Source organism: Bubalus kerabau, chromosome 15 (assembly GCF_029407905.1).
Source record: "Bubalus kerabau isolate K-KA32 ecotype Philippines breed swamp buffalo chromosome 15, PCC_UOA_SB_1v2, whole genome shotgun sequence".
NCBI classification, from domain to species: domain Eukaryota; kingdom Metazoa; phylum Chordata; class Mammalia; order Artiodactyla; family Bovidae; genus Bubalus; species Bubalus kerabau.
The window spans coordinates 1,504,713-1,525,920 of NC_073638.1; the positions used below are offsets into that span (position 1 = coordinate 1,504,713).

Below are 21,208 nucleotides of genomic sequence, written 5' to 3' on the forward strand. Positions count from 1 at the left end.
TGTCTGATTTCAGAGCAGGACAAACTTTTCATAGCTCTGCCACTTGCTCTCTTTCTGATTCAAAGGATACCATTACAGCATTAAAAGACAATAGGCTCAGGCCTGGGAGCCTTTTGGGCTGGAAAAAACCCGCCTGGTATCCCTATGGGCCTAAAAGCCTCCCTCTCTCCCATGAAGGTGGAACCTATGGGCTTCCCTGGTGGCTCAGATGGTAAAGAACTTATCTGTAGTGCAGGAGACCCAGGTTTGATCCCTGGGTCGGACACAACTGAAGCAATGTAGCATGCACGTCCCATGAAAGTCACTTTTTTACCCACTGTTCAGAAGATGATTTTTTAAACTTTACAGCTTGAAATTTTCAAACATCCCCAAAACAGAATAGTAATAATGAACCCCCAGGATTCGTTTTAGGGAAGCAGATGATATGACAAAGTCCAGTTAACAGCCAAGAGATCTAAGTGAACCTCAGACAAACCCCGTCTCCCTGAGCCTCAGTTTTCCACTCAGCCAACGGCTATTGTGTTTTCAGAATCTCTCTGGTTGCTAGAAAGAAACCTCAAACCAGCATGAGAGCAGCACTTGCTTAAGGGTGGTGAATGAAGCTCTCCTCTGCCTAGGGCATCTCTCTCCTGGGTGACACTGTGACTCACTCAGGACCAGACCGAAGATGATGAAAACACTCATCGTCTCTGGAATGAGGTTTCTCTGGCAAGCTGAGTTATTAAGGACCATCATGATGCCATAGGTTTTGATAAGTAACATGTGAGCCACCAGAGTAAGGTTGAATGTAAGCTGTTTTGTGGAAATTGGTGTGAAAAAGCCTTACTATTCAGACAACACAGAAGAGAAACAGCCTGTCTAGACAGCTTGGGAGCATGTTGGAAAGCCTGCTCTCTCATCTCCTGCAAAAGCAGAGGTACTTCATCGCATCTTGTTCTGTGAGATTGCAGGAGAGGAGGAGTTGTATCTCTTGGATGTATCTTTTTTTTCTGGTTGGATCTTTTGTATCTGGTTTATCACAATGGCCACCATCCCAAGAGAGGTCCTTTAACCAGGCCCTTCCCACCACTGGTTGCAGAATGAAGGCAGTCTGTCTGCTCTGGGACAGTTTTCTCCTTGGGCTCTTCTCCCATCTCATCTCACTCTTCCAGTAGATATTACTCCTGGGAGAGGGGTTCAGGAGTTCTCGGTTATGCTTGTATTTCTTATTTCTAAATGGAAAACTGTAATTCAACATGAAACGAAAATCACTGACACACACATACAGAAAAAAGTTGCCAAGAAATCCATAGCATTTTGACAGAAATTATCACAAGTTAGTGGGAGAAGGGGGTAGTTTTTATTTTCCTCTTTGTGCTTTTCTGAATGTTTCAAACTTTCAATGAGAGTTTTTCTTTGTTTTAAGGAAACATGGTAATTCCTGTTTACTAAAGTAAAGAACCCAGTCAGCCCTTTCTTGTCATGTTTTGGGCCTCCGTAGAACTGGGATTCATCTTGCTCCAGCGACTTCAGAAAGCAAGGCATTCAAAGCTCCACACCAGCTCTGGCTGGCGAACCTCTCATTGGCCAACGGTCCTGTCTCAAGCAGTGCTGTGCCCCTGGGTTGTGCACACCCCAAGTCTGACTCCAGGGTCCATCACAAGTGATCAGTGGTGGGGAGTGTTGTAAAGAGGCTACCTTACTGTTGGGAGCAGTTGCCTAACTCAACCCCCATGTGAGCAGAAGCTGTCCCAGGTCCTCTGGCTCGTGGAACCAGCATGTCTCAGACAGAAATTCACCGATACGTGTTGAGCTGGAAGTTGCCTTTTTGCTTTCTCTAATGGAGCCAAGAGGCTGGACAGAGTTGTGTGGGAACTCAAGTGCCCTCGGGCTTCTGCAGGAACTTGTTTCTGGCATGTGAAGTTCATCATGTGTGAGGACAGACTCTTTTCCAGGCTCTGTTCTCAGGCGCTCTGCCATAATCCTCGGCAGACAGAGCCCCTCACTCCCACCCCTTCCCTGCCTCCTCCTCTAAGTCATGGTCACAATGGGTTCCACGGACGCCAGGTCTGTCCTCCCAGACTGCACCTGGGAGGACGGCAGGAGGCTGTTGGCTGGAAGAGCCCTGCGGCTGCTGCTCTTCTCTGCCCAGGCCACCCTGAGGGAGGGCACAGGGGAGGGTGGCTGCCCCTCCTGAGGCTTGGGTGACCTCTGGCACATGCGCAGCAGCGCCTTCAGCTCGACCCTGAAGTTCTCATTGAGCCAGCAGTAGATGAAGGGATTGTAGCAGGTACTGCTCATGGCGAACCAGTGGAAGGCAAAGTAGAGGGCGTTGTTGGTGTGAATGACCTTGCTGGACAGCAGGAGAACGTAGCAGTTGAGGGGGAACCAGCAGAGGGCAAAGAGAACCACCACCAGCATCAGCATCTTGATGGTCTTCTTCTTCTTGCGCCGCAGGGCCAGGTACTGCTTCGTGGTCACGTCACCGATGGTGTTGCACAGCCACAGCTTCTTGGCCACACGGGCATAGGCCACGGAGATGATGAGGAGGGGCAGAATGTAAAGCAGGATGAAAGTGGCCAAGTCCAGGTACTTCCAGAAGAGGTCGGCTGGCTCAGGGAAGTCTGGCAGGCACAGGGAGCGGACAATGTCCTCACTGGGGACAGGGGAGAGAGAAGGAGAATGTGTGGTTACTGTGGAAAAGCCCCATCCCAGGAACACTGGCCTCTCTCTCCCTGGGTTCCTGGTACATCCATCTGTTAAAGCATAGATGATGAGCAGCCTGATTATCTGACTACATTTCCAGCATTCCCACTAGGCTGGGAGTTCTATAAAGGTAAGAATAACACCTAAATGTCCAATGACAAATGAGTGGATAAAGAAGATATGGTACACATATACAGTGGAATACTACTCATCCATAAAGAATGAAATAATGTCATTTGCAGTACATATGGACCTAGAGGTTATCATGCTAAATGAAGTAAGCCAGACAGAGATAGACAAATATCGTATGATATTGCTTATACGTGGAATCTAAAAAAATGATACAAAAATTTTTAAAAAATGTTAAAAATGACACGGATGAACTTATATACAAAATAGAAACAGATCCATAGACATAGAAGACAAACATGGTTACCAAAGGGGAAAGGTCAGTGGGGAGGGGTAATTTTGGAGTTTGAGGTTAACATTCAGTTCAGTTCAGCTGCTCAGTTGTGTCCGACTCTTTGTGATCCCATGGACTGCAGCACGCCAGGCCTCCCTGTCCATCACCAACTCCTGAAGTCAACTCAAACTCATGTCCATTGAGTCAGTGATTCCATCCAACCATCTCATCCTCTGTCATCCCCTTCTCCTCCCACCTCTATCTTTCCCAGCATCAGGGTCTTTTCAAATAAGTCAGTTCTTTGCATCAGGTAGCCAAAGTATTGGAGTTTCAGCTTCAGCATCAGTCCTTCCAATGAATATTCAGGACTGATGAATATGAACTTATAAATTGTTAATATTTGACTGATGTGATTAACATATAAAAACTATAATATATAAAATAGATAACAAGGACCTACTGTATAGCACAGAGAACTATACTCAACATTTTGTAATAACCTATAAGAGAAAAAAGTCTGCTAAACACTTGAAACTAACACTGCAAATCAACTATACTTCAATTTCTAGGAAAGAGAAATACACCTAGATTACTCTGTGTGTTTACTTTGTATTGTTCCTAGCCCAGAATAGAGGCCCAATAAATATTTGTTCAATGAATAAATGCACTGGTGTTCCTAGTCTTAGAATTAACTCATCCTGGAAGCACAATGGATTCGGGAAATCTTGGAATTTCTGTTGGACAACCTACTCTCATTCCAGAGGGGATCCAAGGAATGGGGGGAAAATGATGAGTTTTGAGAATGTGAGTGGCAATGCTGGAACTCATACACCTTCAGCCACTCAGACAAAAATACTTATTTTCTATGGAATGTACCCAGTCCTCTTCAAATTCTTTAAGGACACCTATGTGTATTGGAAAACCTGGAGCTGGTGGATGAAGAACATGCAGATTATGATCTGCTGAACGAGGCAGCAGGGAGCTCCCTCAGAACTTCCTTTCAATTTTGGAGAAGTGAAAATCCCAGGGCCATTTTGACTGAAGGTGCAGTTTTAACACACTCACACAAAGGAAGTCACAAGACTATTACTTACATCCCAGCTGGGGGTGCTGTGAGGTGGGAGAAGTGCCATCCTTACTCCCAGGTCTCCAATGGGCAGGAGAGAGAGCAGGCAGCAAGCACCTGTTACTTACAAGCTGGTTGGGGTGGAGGTCACTAATTTTTCACAGGCTCAATTCTGAATGAACATTTTAAAAGATGCTCCGGAAAAAGCAAGGCAGGAACTTGTGGCAGGAAACCTAAGCTCGGTCTTTATTTACATATCCAGACTTTTGATGCCCGCAGGGGTTTCATCCTATAAAATCTTTAAGCAGCAACTCGAAATTGCTACTTTCTCATCATACCATGTAGCTTGTTGATCTTGTAATATCAGTACATACAGGTGGCTGTCACTAGTGAAACAAAGAAAACTCTCTTTGCTTTTGTTATCAGAAAAAAGAAACAGCCCTCCACATGTGAAGACAGATGGGGAAGCTGAGTGCTCAGGAGGGGTGGGTACCTGATTCACTTGGTATCCTAGAATTCAGGCACGGATTCTTCATAAATTAGTTCAAGTTGGCCTTCAGAGCATGTTTGGAGCCCTCCTACATCACAGGAGTGTGTGTAAATGTATGTTTCAGGTGAGGCAGCACACAGGAAGACCCATCAGCAGGGCACCCCTCGCTGGTCTGAAGCACTGGGCCTCAGCTCTTGCCCACCCCACAAGACACAGCTGGTACCCAAGCCTTCCAGGAGCCTAGGACCACCCGAAGGCCACTAAAGACACTTTCCCCAGATTCACTAAGCTAGACGTGACCAGGAGTTTCCTAGGATATGAAAGCGCAGCTCCGTCGCCTCCAAGCTGGCAGACGCAGCTACAGTCTGCCCCGGAGCGCCCCCCGCAGGCCAGGCCCTCCCTTGGTCTCTCCCCATTTGCTGTCCTGCTTCTCCACCCAGTATCTACCACCCCTGGGAGCGACTTCACTTATTTATTTTTTTTAAGGGTGATTTTTTTTTTTAAGTATGTAGAAATCTATTGGTATTTTTAAAATTAATTATTCTGTTGTTGCTGCACTGGGTCTTTGTTGCTGTGAATGGGCTTTCTCTAGATGCAGCGAGCAGGGACTGCTCTTACTACAATGTGCAGGTTTCTCATGGTGGGGGCCTCTCTTGTTGCCAAGCCTGGGCTCTGGGCACATAGGCTTTAGCAGTTGTGGCACACAGGCTTAGTTGCTCTACAACATGTGGAATCTTCCCAGACCTGGGGTCGAACTTGTGACCCCTGCACTGGTGGGTGGATTCTTATCCACTGTACCACCAGGGAAGTCCAGCACTTCATTTATTTATTCAGCTGTGTCAGGTCTTAGCTGAAGCATGCAGGCTGTCTAGTTGTGGAAAGCAGGCTCAGTAGTTGCAGTATGGGCTTAGTTGCTCCTTGGCACATGGGATCTTGTTCCCCAACCAGGGATCGAATCCATGTCCACTGCATTGGAAGGAGAATTCTTAACCACTGGACCACCAGGGAAGTCCTCTGGGAGCACTTTCTTAAAAATCATGGGTACATGCATCTTCCTTTATCTCAGGATCTGTTTCTATAGAACTTCAGCTAAAACAACGATGAACTGATAAAGATCACTCTACGTTCATTCATTCATTCAGCAAATATGTACTGAGAGCTTGTGATGTGGAGACAGTCATTTAGATGCTAGGGACAGCAAGATGACAAAATCAGAAATGGACCCAGTTCTCCCCAACCTCACAGTCTAACAGGGGAGGTCACGTTTAACGAGCTAGCAGCATGCACAAGTATTTAAATTTCAAGACACTGAGTGCTTTCCTTTCTAGAAGAGCACAGACAAAGCATACGATAAATGAGAGGTGTGTGTAGGGACAGCATCCTGCCTGAGACACTTAGACATATACAGGTTTGTTTGTAGGTGGTGCAAGAGAACTTAAACCTCATCATTTTAAAAAGGGACTAGGTGATTCTGAATTTCAGTCTGGGTGAGTATATGTCACCAGTGGCAGAAGCTGATTGCTCTTGCCTTGACCTTGCAAACAAAGGGACAGAGAAAAACAAGGAAGAGCTGTAAAGTGTTTAGAAGAAAGGATGAAGGAAAAAAAGCAAAACAATAAAAGTTCAGAGGATAGGCACAGGCCTGGAAGCAACAGGATGGGAAGGAAGCAGAGAGACCAGCTTGGCACAGTAACTTGGTGCTAGTAACTCTGAGATTCAGAGGAGGCTCAAGTTTCCATCTGTCCAAGTCCTCCAGGCCCCCAGGCTGCTCCCTACTAGTCCATCTCACCTGTACTTGAAGGTAAATAATTTCTGGCAGATAGCGTGTGGGAGGGAAAAGAACGTTGCCATGGTCCAGATGACTGCGATGTAGATGACACCTTTTGTGATTGAGATCCGGGGTTTTAACGGATGCATGATGACCTGGAAAACACACAAAACTGGGCATCATTGGCAGAAGACAGCTTGAAGCAAATGAGAAATCCAGATGATGTGGCTCGCTTGTCACAACGAGGCAGGTAGGTCCTACTTACAAAATCAAGTACCCCTTAATTCATTGTAGAGCCCCTGGGTTACACCACCCTACCGCCCAGGTCTGGGGGTAGAAAGAGGATGCAATCTGGACTCAGAGACTCCAGGCAGTTCAAATGGCTCTTGCAGGTAGGTCATGCCTGGCCGAAGCAGGGTGCAGTGAGAAAGTCAGGGAGGAGTGAAGGGAGAGGTCTGTCCCCATGACACTCACAGCAGAGCGGGGAGAGGGGCAGCCACGGTCAGCCTCCACCTCAGGGCCTCATTCCATCTGCCCAGATCCTTTAGGTTACGAAGGGCTCTGAGGGGTAGGAAGGTGACACACACGGGGTGAGGTCCTCACCACTTACTGTGGGAAGCTGCATCGACCTTTATCTGGGGGTCACTGCTGTTTCTGAAAGTTGTTTCTACTGGGCTGGCCAAAAAATTCATTTGGCTTTAAGTACTAATAAAAGACACATTTTTCATTTTCACCAAGAACTGTGTTGAACAACATACTCACTAACCGAACGAACTATCTGGCCAATCCAATAAAACTGCGGTGGGGCCCAGCTTTCCCAAGCCCCAGATAAAACCAGTGCTAGAAGCTTTGGGCTGAAAAGCATCTTAGAACCAATTGCTACTATATGCCAATCAATTCTCCTAAAAGGTTTAAATAAAGACTTGGGAATTTCACAGCAGCCTCATTTTAAGGTTAGAATCATTATTTCTTTTTATTAAATTGAAATATAATTGATGTATAATATTATATAAATTGTAAGTATACCATATAGTGATTCACAATTTTAAAGGTTATACTCCACTTATAGTTATTGTAAAATATGGGTCATATTCCCTGTGTTGTACAATAATCCTTGTAGCTTATTTTATACCTGTAGTGTGTACCTCTTAATCCTCTACCCAGACATTGCCTCTTCCTCCTTCCCTTTTCCCACTGGTAACCACTAGTTTGTTCTCTATGTCTGGGGGTCTGCTTCTTTTTTGTTATATTCACTAGTTTGCTGTATTACTTTAGATTCTAATATAAGTAATATCATGCAGTATTTGTTTTTCTCCATCTGGCTTACTTCACTTAGCATAATACCCTCCAAATCCATCCATCTTGCTGCAAATGGCAAAATTTCATTCTTTTTTATGGCTGAGTAGTATTCCAGTATATATATACACCACATCTTCTTTATCCATCTGTCTGTTAATGGACACCCAGGTGGCTAGGTTAGAATCATTATTTCCTGAAAAAGATGTTTGGGGTGTTTGGGTCAGGAGGAGAGGTCATAAAGAGCTGCCACCACCTCGGGATGCCATCCCAGGACACACTGGACCTTCTACCATGTTCTTCCACAGTTTTCTCCCGGTCTCTTAAGGTTTATCAGAGGAATGGACTAGGCTTCAGAAGCTGCCCAGCACATCTCCATTCTGGACTCGGCCATCCTTGCCTCTCACACTCCTTCATGGCTCAGGTCAATAAAGAGAGTGGAAGCCTGGGTCAGAGACCTTGGATGCTCCAAGAACCTGTAGCCTCTGGGACAGGATCCCATGTGTGGGTTTATATCACAGTAGTGTGGCCAGTGTGTGCAAGACCTCCCCCTTGTTCCTCAGACCCACCTTTGGTCCAAGGGTGGACCCTCAGCTGTGTTAAGTGAAGTAGGTATAGCCCAAGTAAAGGTAAGGTGATCCAGAGTCCTTCTTGTTGAATTAGGGGAGAAGGTCAAGAAAAGGCAGGAAATATTTGTATGCAACCTTTTGATATTTTGCACCAAAACATCTTAACATAAATGCCAAAGGGACAGTGTGCATGGGTGCTAAGCTGCTTTAGTCATGTCCAACTCTTTGTGACTATGGACTGTAGCCCACCAGGCTCCTCTGTCCATGGCAAGAATACTGGAGTGAGTTGCCATGCCTTCCTCCAGGGAATCTTCCCAAATCAGGGATGGAACCCAAATTTCCTGGGTCTCCTGTATTGCACACAGATTCTTTACCTGCTGAGCCACTGAGGATTCTCCCTGATGAGTCTGTACCTTAGAAGCTTCCTATCCCTTGGCTGTTGTTGTAATTCTTGGAGCTCTTTAGAATTAAATTTCCCTCTTTTTGTCTTGATTGTCCTTATGATACTGGCCTGAAGGCGCCCCTGTGTCTTCACAGAGCAGACTAATGATCTTCTAGAAATCTGAGCATTAGCCTGCAGCCAGCCTTGAGGCAGCCAGCCTCATGCCTCAAGGCTGTTCCTCCCTTCATCAGTCACCATGCATATGGTGCTGTGCAGGCGATGATGCCCTTCCCTGAACCTGCAATCAGCGACTCTGCACAGACTCAAGTGTTATAACCAAGGTTCGCTGAATCAGCATAAGCCAGGCATCTGTGTGGAATCACCCTTCTCCATGACAGGCGCTATCAGGTCCTTTCGGCTCCCTTCACCATACCTGCCCATGTGTGCCTGAAGGGGCAGGACAGTGAGCAGTGCCTCAACACCCCGCTGGACTCCTGTGCCCGCACACCTCCCTGTCTGCAACCCCAGGTGTACCTCTTCTACAACCAGGCCCAGGAATATCCACCTCATCTCCCAGCCAGCAGCCTTGCCTCCGGCCTGCAATTATCTGCCACTCTCTTTTCATCTGTCATTTTCCAGATTTGCCTTCCTACCCCTGAAAACAAGCTCAGTCATTTCTGATGCACAGAATGCCAGCAGGGAGTCTTCACTGGAATAACAAATGGGGAGTAATGTTTTGCAGCCCCTAGCACAAAGGACTTAATATGCCTAATTTAGTGCTCATATTGGTCAGTAAGAAGACAAATAGGCTCTTTGAAAAATGGTCTAGGGAACTTCACTGGCGGTCCAGTGGTTAAGACTTCGCCTTCCAATGCAGGGGGTGCGGGTTCAATCCCTGGTCACAAAGCTAAGGTCCCACATGCCTCGCGGGCAAAAAGCCAAAACATAAAACAGAAGAGATATTGTAACAGATTCAATAAAGACTTTAAAGACGGTCCACATCAGAAACAGTCTTTAAAAATAAATGGGCTGAAGCACTGTCCTGAGCGCCCTTGGTAAGCAACGCCGGGGCGGTAGGGCAGGGCGCGCGGGGGGTGGGGGGTGGCCCTCACCTGGTGGCGGTCCACAGCGATGGCCGTCAGCGTCAGGGCAGAGACGTGCAGGGAGCAGTACTGTGCGAAGCGGCTGACGTGGCACATGCCTTTCCCGAATACCCACGTGCTGTTCACAAAGCGGACCTGCAGATGAACCCGCAGGAGTCAGGAGGCAGACAGTTCTGGCCCTTGACTCCCCCACCCTGTGTCTCTGGGCAGCGTCCCACAGGAGGCCTCTCCCTGCCTTGCTCTACTCTGCACTGCTGGACTGTGGGTCTCACATGCTTTTCTCCAGCATAACTCAGTCTCCATCACCCAATTCAGCAGACTCTGATCCTGCTACTGGGGCCGGGCCCTGCTAGGTGCCAGGACAGAGTGGGAGGGACATGGGTTCTGGAATCAGATTTCCTGCCTCTAATGTTTTCAAGCTGTGTGACCTTGGGCAAGGTAGGTAATCTGTCTGAACCTCAGTTTCCTCATTTGCAAAAAAAAAAAGGCTCAAAAATCTCTTTTGTTATTCTGTTGCTCAGTCATGTCCTACTCTTCGTGACCCCATGAACTGCAGCAAGCCAGGCTTCTCTGTCCTTCACTGTCTCCTGAAGCCTGATCAAACTCATGTCCATAGAGTTGTGATGCCATCCAACCTCATCCTGTGTCGTCCCCTTCTCTTCCTGCCCTCAATCTTTCCCAGCATCAGGGTCTTTTCTAATGAGTCTTATTTCTAATGTATCTTATTGTAAGGATTAGCTTTTTTTTTTTATTTTTAGAGAAAGACTACAGTGCATGGAATATAATATCTGGCAGATTGCTAGAAAGATATGATTAGAAATAAATAGGAGCTATTTTTATGATAATAACCAAATTCATTTTTGGTTCCTATGAGTTCAAACTCACAGAGGAGACATGTCTACAGAGTCACAACATAGCGTGTGGGCTGTGCCCTGGAATGTTGACTAAGCAGGCCTTGAGACACGTTATCTGGGAAGGAGATCCAGGGATCTGCAGAGGTGGGAGCAGGGGCCGGGGTCTGGGCGGAGAGAGGAGACCAGCTCTCAGGGTGTGTGGTGCTTAGGGAGCAGGCAGAGGCCTCAACCCACATCTTCCACAGCTCTTTGCTCACTCAGCGCAGTGATGTTCCACATCCAAAAAGGATCAGGCATTGATTCTGATCAAGGAGCTCCCAACTGGGGAAGAGGAGGTCTCAGGTGTCTCAGATGCAAGATAGAAAATATTCAATGTCCTATGGCAGGGATCCCCAACTGTTTTGGCACCAGGGGCCAGTTTCATGGAAGATAATTCATGGGGGGTAAGGCTTTCAGGATGATTCAAGTGAAGTAGGATGCGTGCTCCAAGGGGAATTAATGCTGCCTTGATGGACAGGAGGAGGTGCTCAGGAGGTAACATGTGAAGGGTACAGGTAAACACAGACAGAGCTTCACTCACTTGCCCACCACTCATCACCTGCTGTGGGGCCCGGGTCCCATTAGGTACTGGTCCGTGGCCTAGGGGTTGGGACCCCTGCCCCACAGAAGGCCCAAAGGGCCACCAGGGCGGGTGGGAGTGGGCTGAGGCTGAGAGAGAGAGAGGTGACACAAAAAAATGGAGCAAGTCAGCTCGACAGGAAGAATGTCGAGCAGTGATTTACAGCAGCATATTTGCTACTGATAGCTGTTACCTTGGGCAAGGCACTTAGGCCCAGTGAGCCTCACTTTCCTGGGCTAACCCTTGTTCACATGATTGCTATAAAAATCAGGTACCTGTAAAGCAGATAACATGAGTAAACCAGATAAAACAGTGCCTGGTACATAGCAAGTACTTAACTACTAGCTGCCATTATTATAAGATACGAGACATTTGAGATGAGCTTTACAGAATGGGCTTCCCTGGTGGCTCAGATGGTAAGGAATCTACCTGCAGTGCAGAAGACCCAGGTTTGATCCCCTGGAGAAGGGAATGGCGATCCACTCCAGTATTCTTGCCTGGAGAATTCCATGGACAGAGGAACCTGGAGGGCTATAGCTCATGGGTTCCCAAAGAGTCGGACACAACTAAGCAACTAACACTTTACAGAATAGGTAGGATTTGCCCGTGTGCAGGTAAGAACAAAGAGCGTGGCACAAAGTCAGGAATCTCAGGAGCTGTTTGGGGAATAAGGGTTGGAATGATTTGACTAGAGCATGTGCATGAGAAACACGGGGGACAAGTCTGACCTGATCATGAACCTGGTACACAAACCATGGACACTATTCTCTATGGAATAGGCAGGTAGGAGCTCCATGAGGATGTGAGCAGCCCAGTGACACTACCCAGCAGGAAATGCTTAGGTAACCCCGCTTCTCACCTCCCACGGTCAATGCAAAACCAAAGCCAAGCAGTGCTGCTTGAAGGGTTTCCCAATCCACTCCCTCTTATTCAGCCCCCAGGCCACGGCCTTCCTGGAGCTCCCTCATCTCCCACCTGGATTATCACAGCCTCCAGTCAGCTTTCTAGTCCTCCAGTCTGCCCCCCTGTAATTCAGCCTTCACATCGCTGACAGCACTTCTTAACCAAAAGTCAGGTTACTGTCACCTTTCTGCTTAGAATCATCAACGGCCTTCAAGACGGAGCCAGATACCCTCCAAGCATCCACGCTGCTCACAGCCGGCTCGCCTTTCCCTGGCCGCCTCTGCTTCTTCCTGCCCCGCAGCTCCTCCATGGTGCTTCCTGCCCTGACGCTGCAGCTGCAGTGAGCACTCAACACACCACGAACCTGGACACCCCTGCCTTTGTCCTCTTCAGTCTCTGCCTGTACTGAACATTCATCTCACCCTAGAAATTCCTACTCATCCTAGCCCCTTTGAAATGTCGTGTTCTTTGAAAAGTCTCCTTTGACCCGCCCATGGGACTCTGGCAGATCAAAATAAAGGACTGACTCCTGGCTCCACCACACTCTGTGCCCACCTCTGTCACAGTAATTGTGAGTAATTGTTTGCTTTTCTCTCATCGACCAGCACTGGTTTTCATGCTGACCATAGTATGTAAAGCGGACAGGAAGGGAGACCAGAGAGGAGGGATATTGACATCAACTAGCCCAAGGACAGGATTTCTTACCCATTGAGGAGCCCAGCTGAGGTGTAGAAGACCCTCCCCTCAACCCTTTCACTCACCCTGGTTGCCAGCTCCTTGGAAGCTCTGATAGGAAATTGGACTGGAGTGGCTGCACGGGTCAGGTTGAAGGCCAAGCTGGTTTGGATCAACCTGGAGCAGGGGCTGGGTCCTCAGAGCCTTGACACCCCTCCTTTGCAGAAGATCCTCCAGGTAGGGGCTCTCAGCTCCGATCTGCAGTCTGGCCTCCCCCTCCCCCCACCTGCCCTGTGTGCAGATCCAGCCACGCACCCTGCTCTGGGCAGCAGCAGAGGGCTGTGCCCTGGGGCTCCTATCCTGGGCGGCCTAGCCCACCCCCCAGGACTGCAGATGGTCAAGTCAGAAGCTAAGGGGGAGCCAAGAGGAGCCAGAGATGCACTTCCTGTGCTTTAAGGCAGTCGGTGGGGAGTGGATGTGTGTGTGTATGTTGTAGGGGGGAGGTATCTGGAAGTCTATTTGCCCCTGGCTACTGCCCATGGCATCCTGAGGAATCCAGTAAATGTAGGCAGAAAGGAGAGCAGGAAAAGTCAGTGGTTGAGAGCAGTGGTCCAAGAGGTCCCACCCTCTATCCCCAGTTAAGTGGCTTCATGGACAGACCTCCGGCCGTACCTGAGTCAGAGGACCAAATTCTCATGCTGGCTCTGCCAGTTACCAGCCAAGCGACCTGGACAAGAGACTGAACCTCTGTGCCACAGTTTTCTCATCTGCCAAATGGGAGTGATGCTCTCAAAAGCAAAGACAAGACAGAGGACACAGTTTTTAAACGTAAGATTTGAAAGGATGTTCACACACGTGTATAGGCTTGTGGGAATTCACCTTCTTTTTGCTCATCTGTTATTTCTGGTTGAGTGTGTGTGGTGTGTGTAAGAAAGAGAGAGAAAGACATATGAACAGATAGGGTTTGGTAATAACTCAAGTATCAATAAGGTTGTTCATAAATTGGAAAAAAGCCTAACTCATGCTGCAGAAATAGAAGGTGTTCCTGTCATGATGATTGCTTGGTCACAGTTCTTTCAGTTTTGATCATCCATGGGCACCACAGTCCCAAGACACGGAAGAGAAGTGACACCACTATCACTCAGCAGTCTGGGCTCAGTGGAAGTTGGGGAAGAGAGGCGGGGTGGGAGGGGCTCTCCCCCTACCCATGTGCAAGTGCCCCCAGGCGGCCCCTGCCCTGGGGCCCAAGCCCACCTCACCCGCATGTCCTCGACCACACAGACTTCATACACAACCTCACTGGCAAACCACAGAAGGGAAATGCAATTTAACTAAGTGGTCTAGGAAAATGCACCCAAGGTTCCATTAATAACTAGCAACTGTTTCATATTTCAGATGGCTTCAAGCAGCATCCCATGGTGGGGGAACATTTAATGGGCTATATTTAATGGGAGTGGGGTGACCTAACAATCTACGCTGGCATTTCAAAGCGCTTTGATTTACTGCTCCATCATCATGCAGACTCTCGGTCAGTGACATTACACAGGAAATGGTCATTGACTCACAGCTGGCTGCAGACACTCGAATCATTGACCCCAGTGCCATGAGCTGCAGAAGCTCTGGCTTAGAAGGTGATGAGAGAGAGACAGAGCACAGAAAGACAAAGCTAGAGAGACAGACAAGAAGTGTCAAGGATAAGCATGAGGAGAGAGAGAGACAGACAAACAGAGGCAGAGAGAGTCACAGACAGGAAAAAAATAGATGAAGACACAGAGAACCGGAGACAGAGGAAAGAGACGATGCTGGAGAGACAGGCAGGCAGAAAGGCAAACACGGAATGACAGCGTCAGAAACAGACACACTAAGAGACAAACAGCAGGGCAGAGCGATGAAAGATGAGTCGATCAGAGAGAGACTAAGAAACATGAAGCAGGAAGACAGGCAGAGAAGGGAACAGACGGGAAAAGGGGGAAATAGGGCGGCGAGAGGGAGGGGACCCAGGGAGACAGAGCCCAGCCCTCGGCCTCACCAAAGTGAAGGGGGTGTTGAGGAGCGTGATCATGATGTCGGCGACGGCCAAGTTGACGATGAAGAGGCTGGTGGCCGAGTGCATCCGCTGGTTTTTGAAGATGACATGACAGACCAGAACGTTGCCAAAGAGCGAGAAGATGATGATGAAAGAGTAAGCCACGATAAGCAGGGCTTTCACCGTGGGGTTCTGGGACTCGGCCCCATAGCGCCTTCGGCCCACGAAGTTCTGCCAGTCTGAGAAGGTGTAGTTGTTCCAGAAGAAGTGCGAAGCATTGGGGCCCGCTAGGGCCGCCCCAGGGCTCCGCTCGTCCGCGGCCCGTACCGCGGGGAGCAGGCAGAACAGCACCCAGCCAGGGGTCATCTTTGCGGGAGCCCCGCGCCCGGGGCCGGCCGGGCCGGACGCCCCACGGGCCGCGCACGTGCTCTCGGGCGCTGGGAGAGGAGCGCGTGGGCCGTGCGTCCCGGGACCCCGGACCTTGCCGCGCGCGGTGGGCGCCCCTCCCCGCCTGCCTCCCGCCCGCGATCGCGCGCTCCGGGCCGCCCGCGCCACTTTCGTGTCTCCGCTGCGCCCTCCGGCTGCGGGAGAGCGAGCGCCTCTGCAAATCGCGCTGCGCGGCGTCTCTCCGGGAGACGGTGACGCGCTCCGGCTCGGCGAGCTCCTCTCCACCCCCTGCCCCAGCCCGTTCTCGCTCTAGAAATAAAACTCCAGTTGGGCTTCAGGGCTGTTTCGCTAAAGACTCGTATCCGCCTGCCTTCAGCTTAAGCCTAGCCGTCCGAAAGGAAGCGGGAGGAATGCGCCCCGGGGCAGTTGGGGTTTCGGAGGGCGCGCGGCAGCGACTGGGTGTGCCTGCTCCAGGCAGCACCTGGTTCCGCGCTGGGGCTGCTCTGATCTTGTCTGAGTGTCAGTCTTGGCAGGTTTCAGGTTGAGGTGTGTCCCTGGGCCCTGGGGGTTCTGGCACAATGTGAACAATGAAATCGATGTGGACTATCTCCAAGCGTCTTCAGTGACCAGACTTAAGATGTCCTGGGAGGCTGGCCAGACTTCGCTTCCTTCCCTTCACTAAGATTTAATGGGGGGTGTGGGCTTGTTTTTCCAGGAAACACTTCAAAGCAGTTATCCTGGTGTGATCCAGGAATCAAAGGAGGTAAATAGCTCTGTGCCCAATTCTTGGGTAACTGAGTTTTCTGCCATGGGCGTTTCTGAAGCTGTATCTGTAAGGGATGTTACGCATGTTGTTTTCTGTTCCCACCTACTTCTCCACGAAATCTTGGTATTTTACTCACCTGGTCTTTCACACACACATACACACACAAACACCCACCCAAGTCTTTCCCAGTCACTCCTGCCCTGCCATCCATTCCATACATAATCCTGTTGAATCAGAGTCAAATCCTAGTTTTGTCAAGTCCTACCTAGCTCTGAAATCTTAAGCAAGTTGTTTCATTTTTCTGGCCTTAGTGGAAAGCTTTCCTTTTCCTGTATGTGGAGTTTTCAGTCCCATAGGGCTGCCCTGCCACATTGCTCTGGGCTCTGTATGCAGTAATTGGTTGACTACTTGTAACTGCCCCCTCTATTGTTCTACTGGCAAAGCCCAAGCAGACTTTTTTTTTGTAATGGCGCCCGGCTGAGAAGTGCCCTTAGGTCTCCATCAAATGACTCAAGCCCAGGTCCCTTCTGAGATGTCCCCTTCCTTCAGGAGAAATCCTTTGTCTTACCCAATCCCTGGAGAACAGACCCCTCCCACCCAAGTCCTCTTTTCTCACTAAGGGAAAGCGTAGCCACCTCTCATTTTGGAAATTTTCTAGGAAATTTGGACATGAGCTTCTGTACCCCCTTGAGCTCCAGGGACACAGGAAAATAAGCAAATAGAAAATAGTTTGATTAAGTGTCACCAGAGTAAAGTACAAGGTGCCCTGATCTACATGAGAGGAAATCAGGGAAGTCTTCTCAGAGAAAGTGACACTTCAACTCAGTCCCAAGGGACCAGCAAGAGTCATTAGGTCACGGAGGAGGCAGAGGGAAGAAGATGGAGAATTCCGTAAGGAGAGAGTCTCTGTGTGCCACATGCAGAGGCATGGAGATGACTGTGAGTCTGACTCATTCAACTGCAGGAGCAGGAAGCGCTTGAGTGTTATGCAAAGAGATGTGGACTGAAGGAAAACGTACAACTTAGAAAATGCCAGTTATGCTTTATTCAGGGACCTTATTGAAGACTATAGCCTGGGATACAGACTCTCAGATGGCTCTGAGAAGCTGCTCCAACGAGGAAAGGGAGGGCAGGATATATAGGTGGTGGTAGTGGTGAATGCTCAGTCGTGTCCGGCTCTTGCGACCCCACGGACTGTAGCCCTCCAGACCCCTCTGTCCATGGGATTCTCCAGGCAAGATTACTGGAGTGGGTTGCCATGCCCTCCTCCAGGGGATATTCCCAACCTAGGGATTGAAACTGCATCTCCTGAATCTCCTGCATTGCAGGTGGACTGTTTACCACTGAGCCACCTGGGAAGCCCAGGATACAAACGAGTTTTTGTTTAAATAAAAACAAATAAGCAAGTTGTCAAATATCAAAAGATGATTGCTAATCAAGAAAACAGACATCTCAAGTTAATGAGTTTCATGCTCTTCTATGTATGGGAAGATGCAAGAGTCTGGGCTCATTGAAATCATTGCTTTGACACACATCTTAACTATCTAGGGCCAGTATGCTCTTCTCCATTATGAATGCCCCTTAGTGGCTGATGGCTTGATGGCAGACAATAGTCTTTGTTTGCTGAAATGGCAGGCAACATTTTTTTTTTTTTTTTTCTGAAGAGTTAAGTGGAGAGAGAGGACTGGAGAGGTAGGTAGGGGGCCAGACAAAAAGGGTTCCATCAGTTTTGAAATCCTCATAAAGATCTGAATGATTTCCAAAGAGCAACAGGAATTCACAGAATGGCTACAAGTAGAGACTGATAAGATCAGATTTGCATTTTAGAAAGAACACTCTGGCAACTGGAAAATAGAGAGGGAAGGCTGTTCAAGTGATTCAGGAGCAGACTGGAGACCTGGATCTTGGTGCCAGCAAGGTGGGGCTCAGGGTTGACAGAGACTGGAGGGGGGAAGCAAGGATGATTGCCACATTCTTGGTCAAATACAAGAAACACAAAAGATCCTCCTTGGACATTAGCTTCCTCCCAGAGCTTTTAGCCTACCTTTCTCCATTATTTTATCAGAAGTTCAAAGAGGTCCACTCTTATTTCATCACTTTACATTCCCTTGGTAAACAACTATGTCTGGGAGCAGAAGCTGATATGCAGATATCCTCTGATTCTGCTGATGGACCTGGTGGGTCTCATGGAGTCATGTGGTTGGAATAGGGGAGTATGTGACTGATCCTAGGAGAAGCGACAGGGGTGCCAGATTGATGAGATAATAGATACTTAGGAATCTAAATATCAGGAAAAAAACAAACAAACAAGAGACTGCCTGTGAACATGCAACTCAAGAGCCCAGGTGGATTGGATGCTTGCCAGTATCTCAAGATGACTTGCCAGTATTACAGGGAGGCAAGGCTCAAATGTGATGGTGGCTTAGAAAACGGAACCCTGGTTAATTGAATTAATCTCAGTGTTGAGGAAGAGGTATGGGCAGAAGAAGGCTAGTCAGCATCGAGCACAGAGAGAGAAACCCAAGATAGGCATTGCCTTCTGAGCTCTGTTATCTAAGTACTTTGCTTGGTGCTCTGGACTGCACACTAGTCTGGAGCACTCATGCCTTCGTGGTGATTTACTGCTTGCCGTGCCCACCTTGTGGGTGTGATGGCATTTGTGCCGGGGGCCTGAAACTCTCTTTCTGAAAGATGAGGTGACATATTTCAGTCCTTACCTTTCCACAGGAGTAAATCCTGAGACAAAGTTTTTAATGCAAGTTTACTGGGGAAGTGGAAGCAAACAGGAGTAGGGAAAGGTGGAAAAATGAGACAAGGAAAGGAAGGTGGCCAATAAAGAGCGTATTGTCAGACCAGTTACCATTGTGGGTGACTGGGCATAGTCCTGCTGGGGAAGCTGATACAAAGCATGCACAGCAGCTGTGCAAGCTCTGCGAGGGAGCCGGAGTATCTACACACCACCTCCTTCAACCACAGGTTGAAGGCTGCTCCCAGGGGTGTGATAATTCTCCTCTACTTCCTGCCTGCCAAGTGGGTGGCTGAAGTGAGCCTCAGAAGCCAGAGAAGGCCCTCAGGCTGCAGTTGGAATTTGGACCAGTGTGCTCTGAAGGGGTCAGGAGTATTCACAATACCCAAAATATTAGTTGCTCAGTCATGCCCGACCCTTTGCAGCCCCATGGACTGTAGCCCACCAGGCTCCTCTGTCCATGGGATTTCCCAGGCAAGAATACTGGAGTGGGTTGCTATTTTCTTCTCCAGAGGATCTTCCTGACCCAGGGATCAAATCTCCTGCATTGCAGGCAGATTCTTTACCATCTGAGCCACTAGGGAAGCCCCCAATATCCAAGTGAAGTAAAAGTGGCTCAGTCATGTCTGACTCTTCGCGACCCCATGGACCATACTGTCCATGGAATTCTCCAGATGAGAATACTGGAGTGGGTAGCTGTTCCCTTCTCCAGGGGATCTTCCCAAGCTAGGGATCAAACCCAGGTCTTCCAAATTGCAGGCAGTTTCTTTACCAGCTGAGCCACCTGGGAAGCCCTATATCCAAGGGGAGGTATAAATTCTAGAACACTTCCTCTTTTCCAGGCTTCCAGCTCTCTACTTGGCCAGGATTGGGCCTCCCGAGTTCCCAGTCCAGCACCACTGTTGACTTCCCCTGAACTGATGGATCAGTCTAGTGCTTAGTGAAAGAACATCTCCCACTCGTTCCATGTTAAGACTAAACAATTAAGCCTTCTTCAGACACTTTGTTGGCTCTTCAGCATTATTATGTCTATAACTAAGGAGACTTCCAAATAGGAAAAGGACTGACTTTATTTTGGGGGGCTCCAAAATCACTGCAGATGGTGATTGCTGCCATGAAATTAAAAGATGCTTACTTCTTGAAAGGAAAGTTATGACTAACCTAGACAGCATATTTAAAAGCAGAGACATTACTTTGTCAATAAAGGTCAAGGCTATGGTTTTTCCAGTGGTCAAGGCTGTATATTATCACCCTGCTTATTTAATTTATATGCCAAGTACATCATGAGAAACGCTGGGCTGTATGAAGCACAAGCTGGAATCAAGATTGCTGGGAGAAATATCAATAACCTCAGATATGCAGATGATCTTTATGGCAGAAAGCGAAGAAAAACTAAAGAGCCTTGATGAAAGTGAAAGAGGAGAGTGAAAATGTTGGCTTAAAGCTCAACATTCAGAAAACGAAGATTATGGCATCTGGTCCCATCACTTCATGGCAAATAGATGGGGAAACAGTGGAAACAGTGACTGACTTTATTTTGGGGGGCTCCAGAATCACTGCAGATGGTGATTGCAGCTATGAAATTAAAAGACGCTTACTTCTTGGAAGGAAAGTTATGACCAACCTAGACAGCATATTTAAAAGCAGAGACATTAACTTTGTCAACAAAGGTCTGTCTAGTCAAGGCTATGGTTTTTCCAGTGGTCATGTACGGATGTGAGAGTTGGACTATAAAGAAAGCTGAGTGCCAAAGAATTTGTGATTTTGAACTATGGTGCTGGAGAAGACTCTTGAGAGTCCCTTGGACTGCAAGGAGATCCAACTAGTCTATCCTAAAAGAGATCAGTCCTGGGTGTTCATTGGAAGGACTGATGTTGAAGCTGAAACTCCAGTACTTTGGCCACCTGATGGGAAGAACTGACTCATTTGAAAAGACCCTGATGCTGGGAAAGATTGAGGGCAGGAGGAGAAGGGGACAACAGAGGATGAGATGGTTGGATGGCATCACCGACTCAATGGACATGAGTTTGAGTGAGCTCTGGGAGTTGGTGATGGACAGGGAGGCCTGGCGTGCTGTGGTTCATGGGGTCGCAAAGAGTCAGACACGACTGAGCGACTGAACTGAACTGAGCTAAAGGAGACTTCAGAAGACATGGAGCTTCCAGAATGAAGCAGCTCCTTCTTGTGTGCCTTCTGAATAGAACCAAGGATGCTGTGTACAGTCAGTACATGCTGTTAGGGACAAAAAAGTTTCTTCTACCCATTTAGGTTCTTTGGGCTGGTCTATTAATTAAATTGACATAAAACAGATTAACGGGCTTCCCTGGTGGTTCAGATGGTAAAGAATCTGCCTGCAATGCAGTATACCCGGGTTCGATCCATGGGTTGGGAAGATCCCCTGGAGGAGGAAATGGCAACCCACTCCTGTAATCCGGCTCGGAGAATCCCGTGGACAGCAGAGCCTGGCAGT

General features: G+C 48.4%; 1 protein-coding gene across 1 annotated transcript; it reads right to left on the reverse strand.

Moving 5' to 3' along the window:
* Positions 1-1,096: 1,096 nt before the first annotated feature.
* On the reverse strand, positions 1,097-15,272 carry GPR83 (G protein-coupled receptor 83). Its single transcript, XM_055547405.1, has 4 exons — positions 14,843-15,272; positions 9,772-9,897; positions 6,434-6,567; positions 1,097-2,635 (listed from the first exon to the last, which is right to left on the reverse strand). Exons 1-4 carry the CDS (start codon positions 15,203-15,205, stop codon positions 2,011-2,013), a joined length of 1,248 nt encoding a protein of 415 aa, XP_055403380.1. The 5' UTR covers positions 15,206-15,272; the 3' UTR covers positions 1,097-2,010.
* Positions 15,273-21,208: the final 5,936 nt, after the last annotated feature.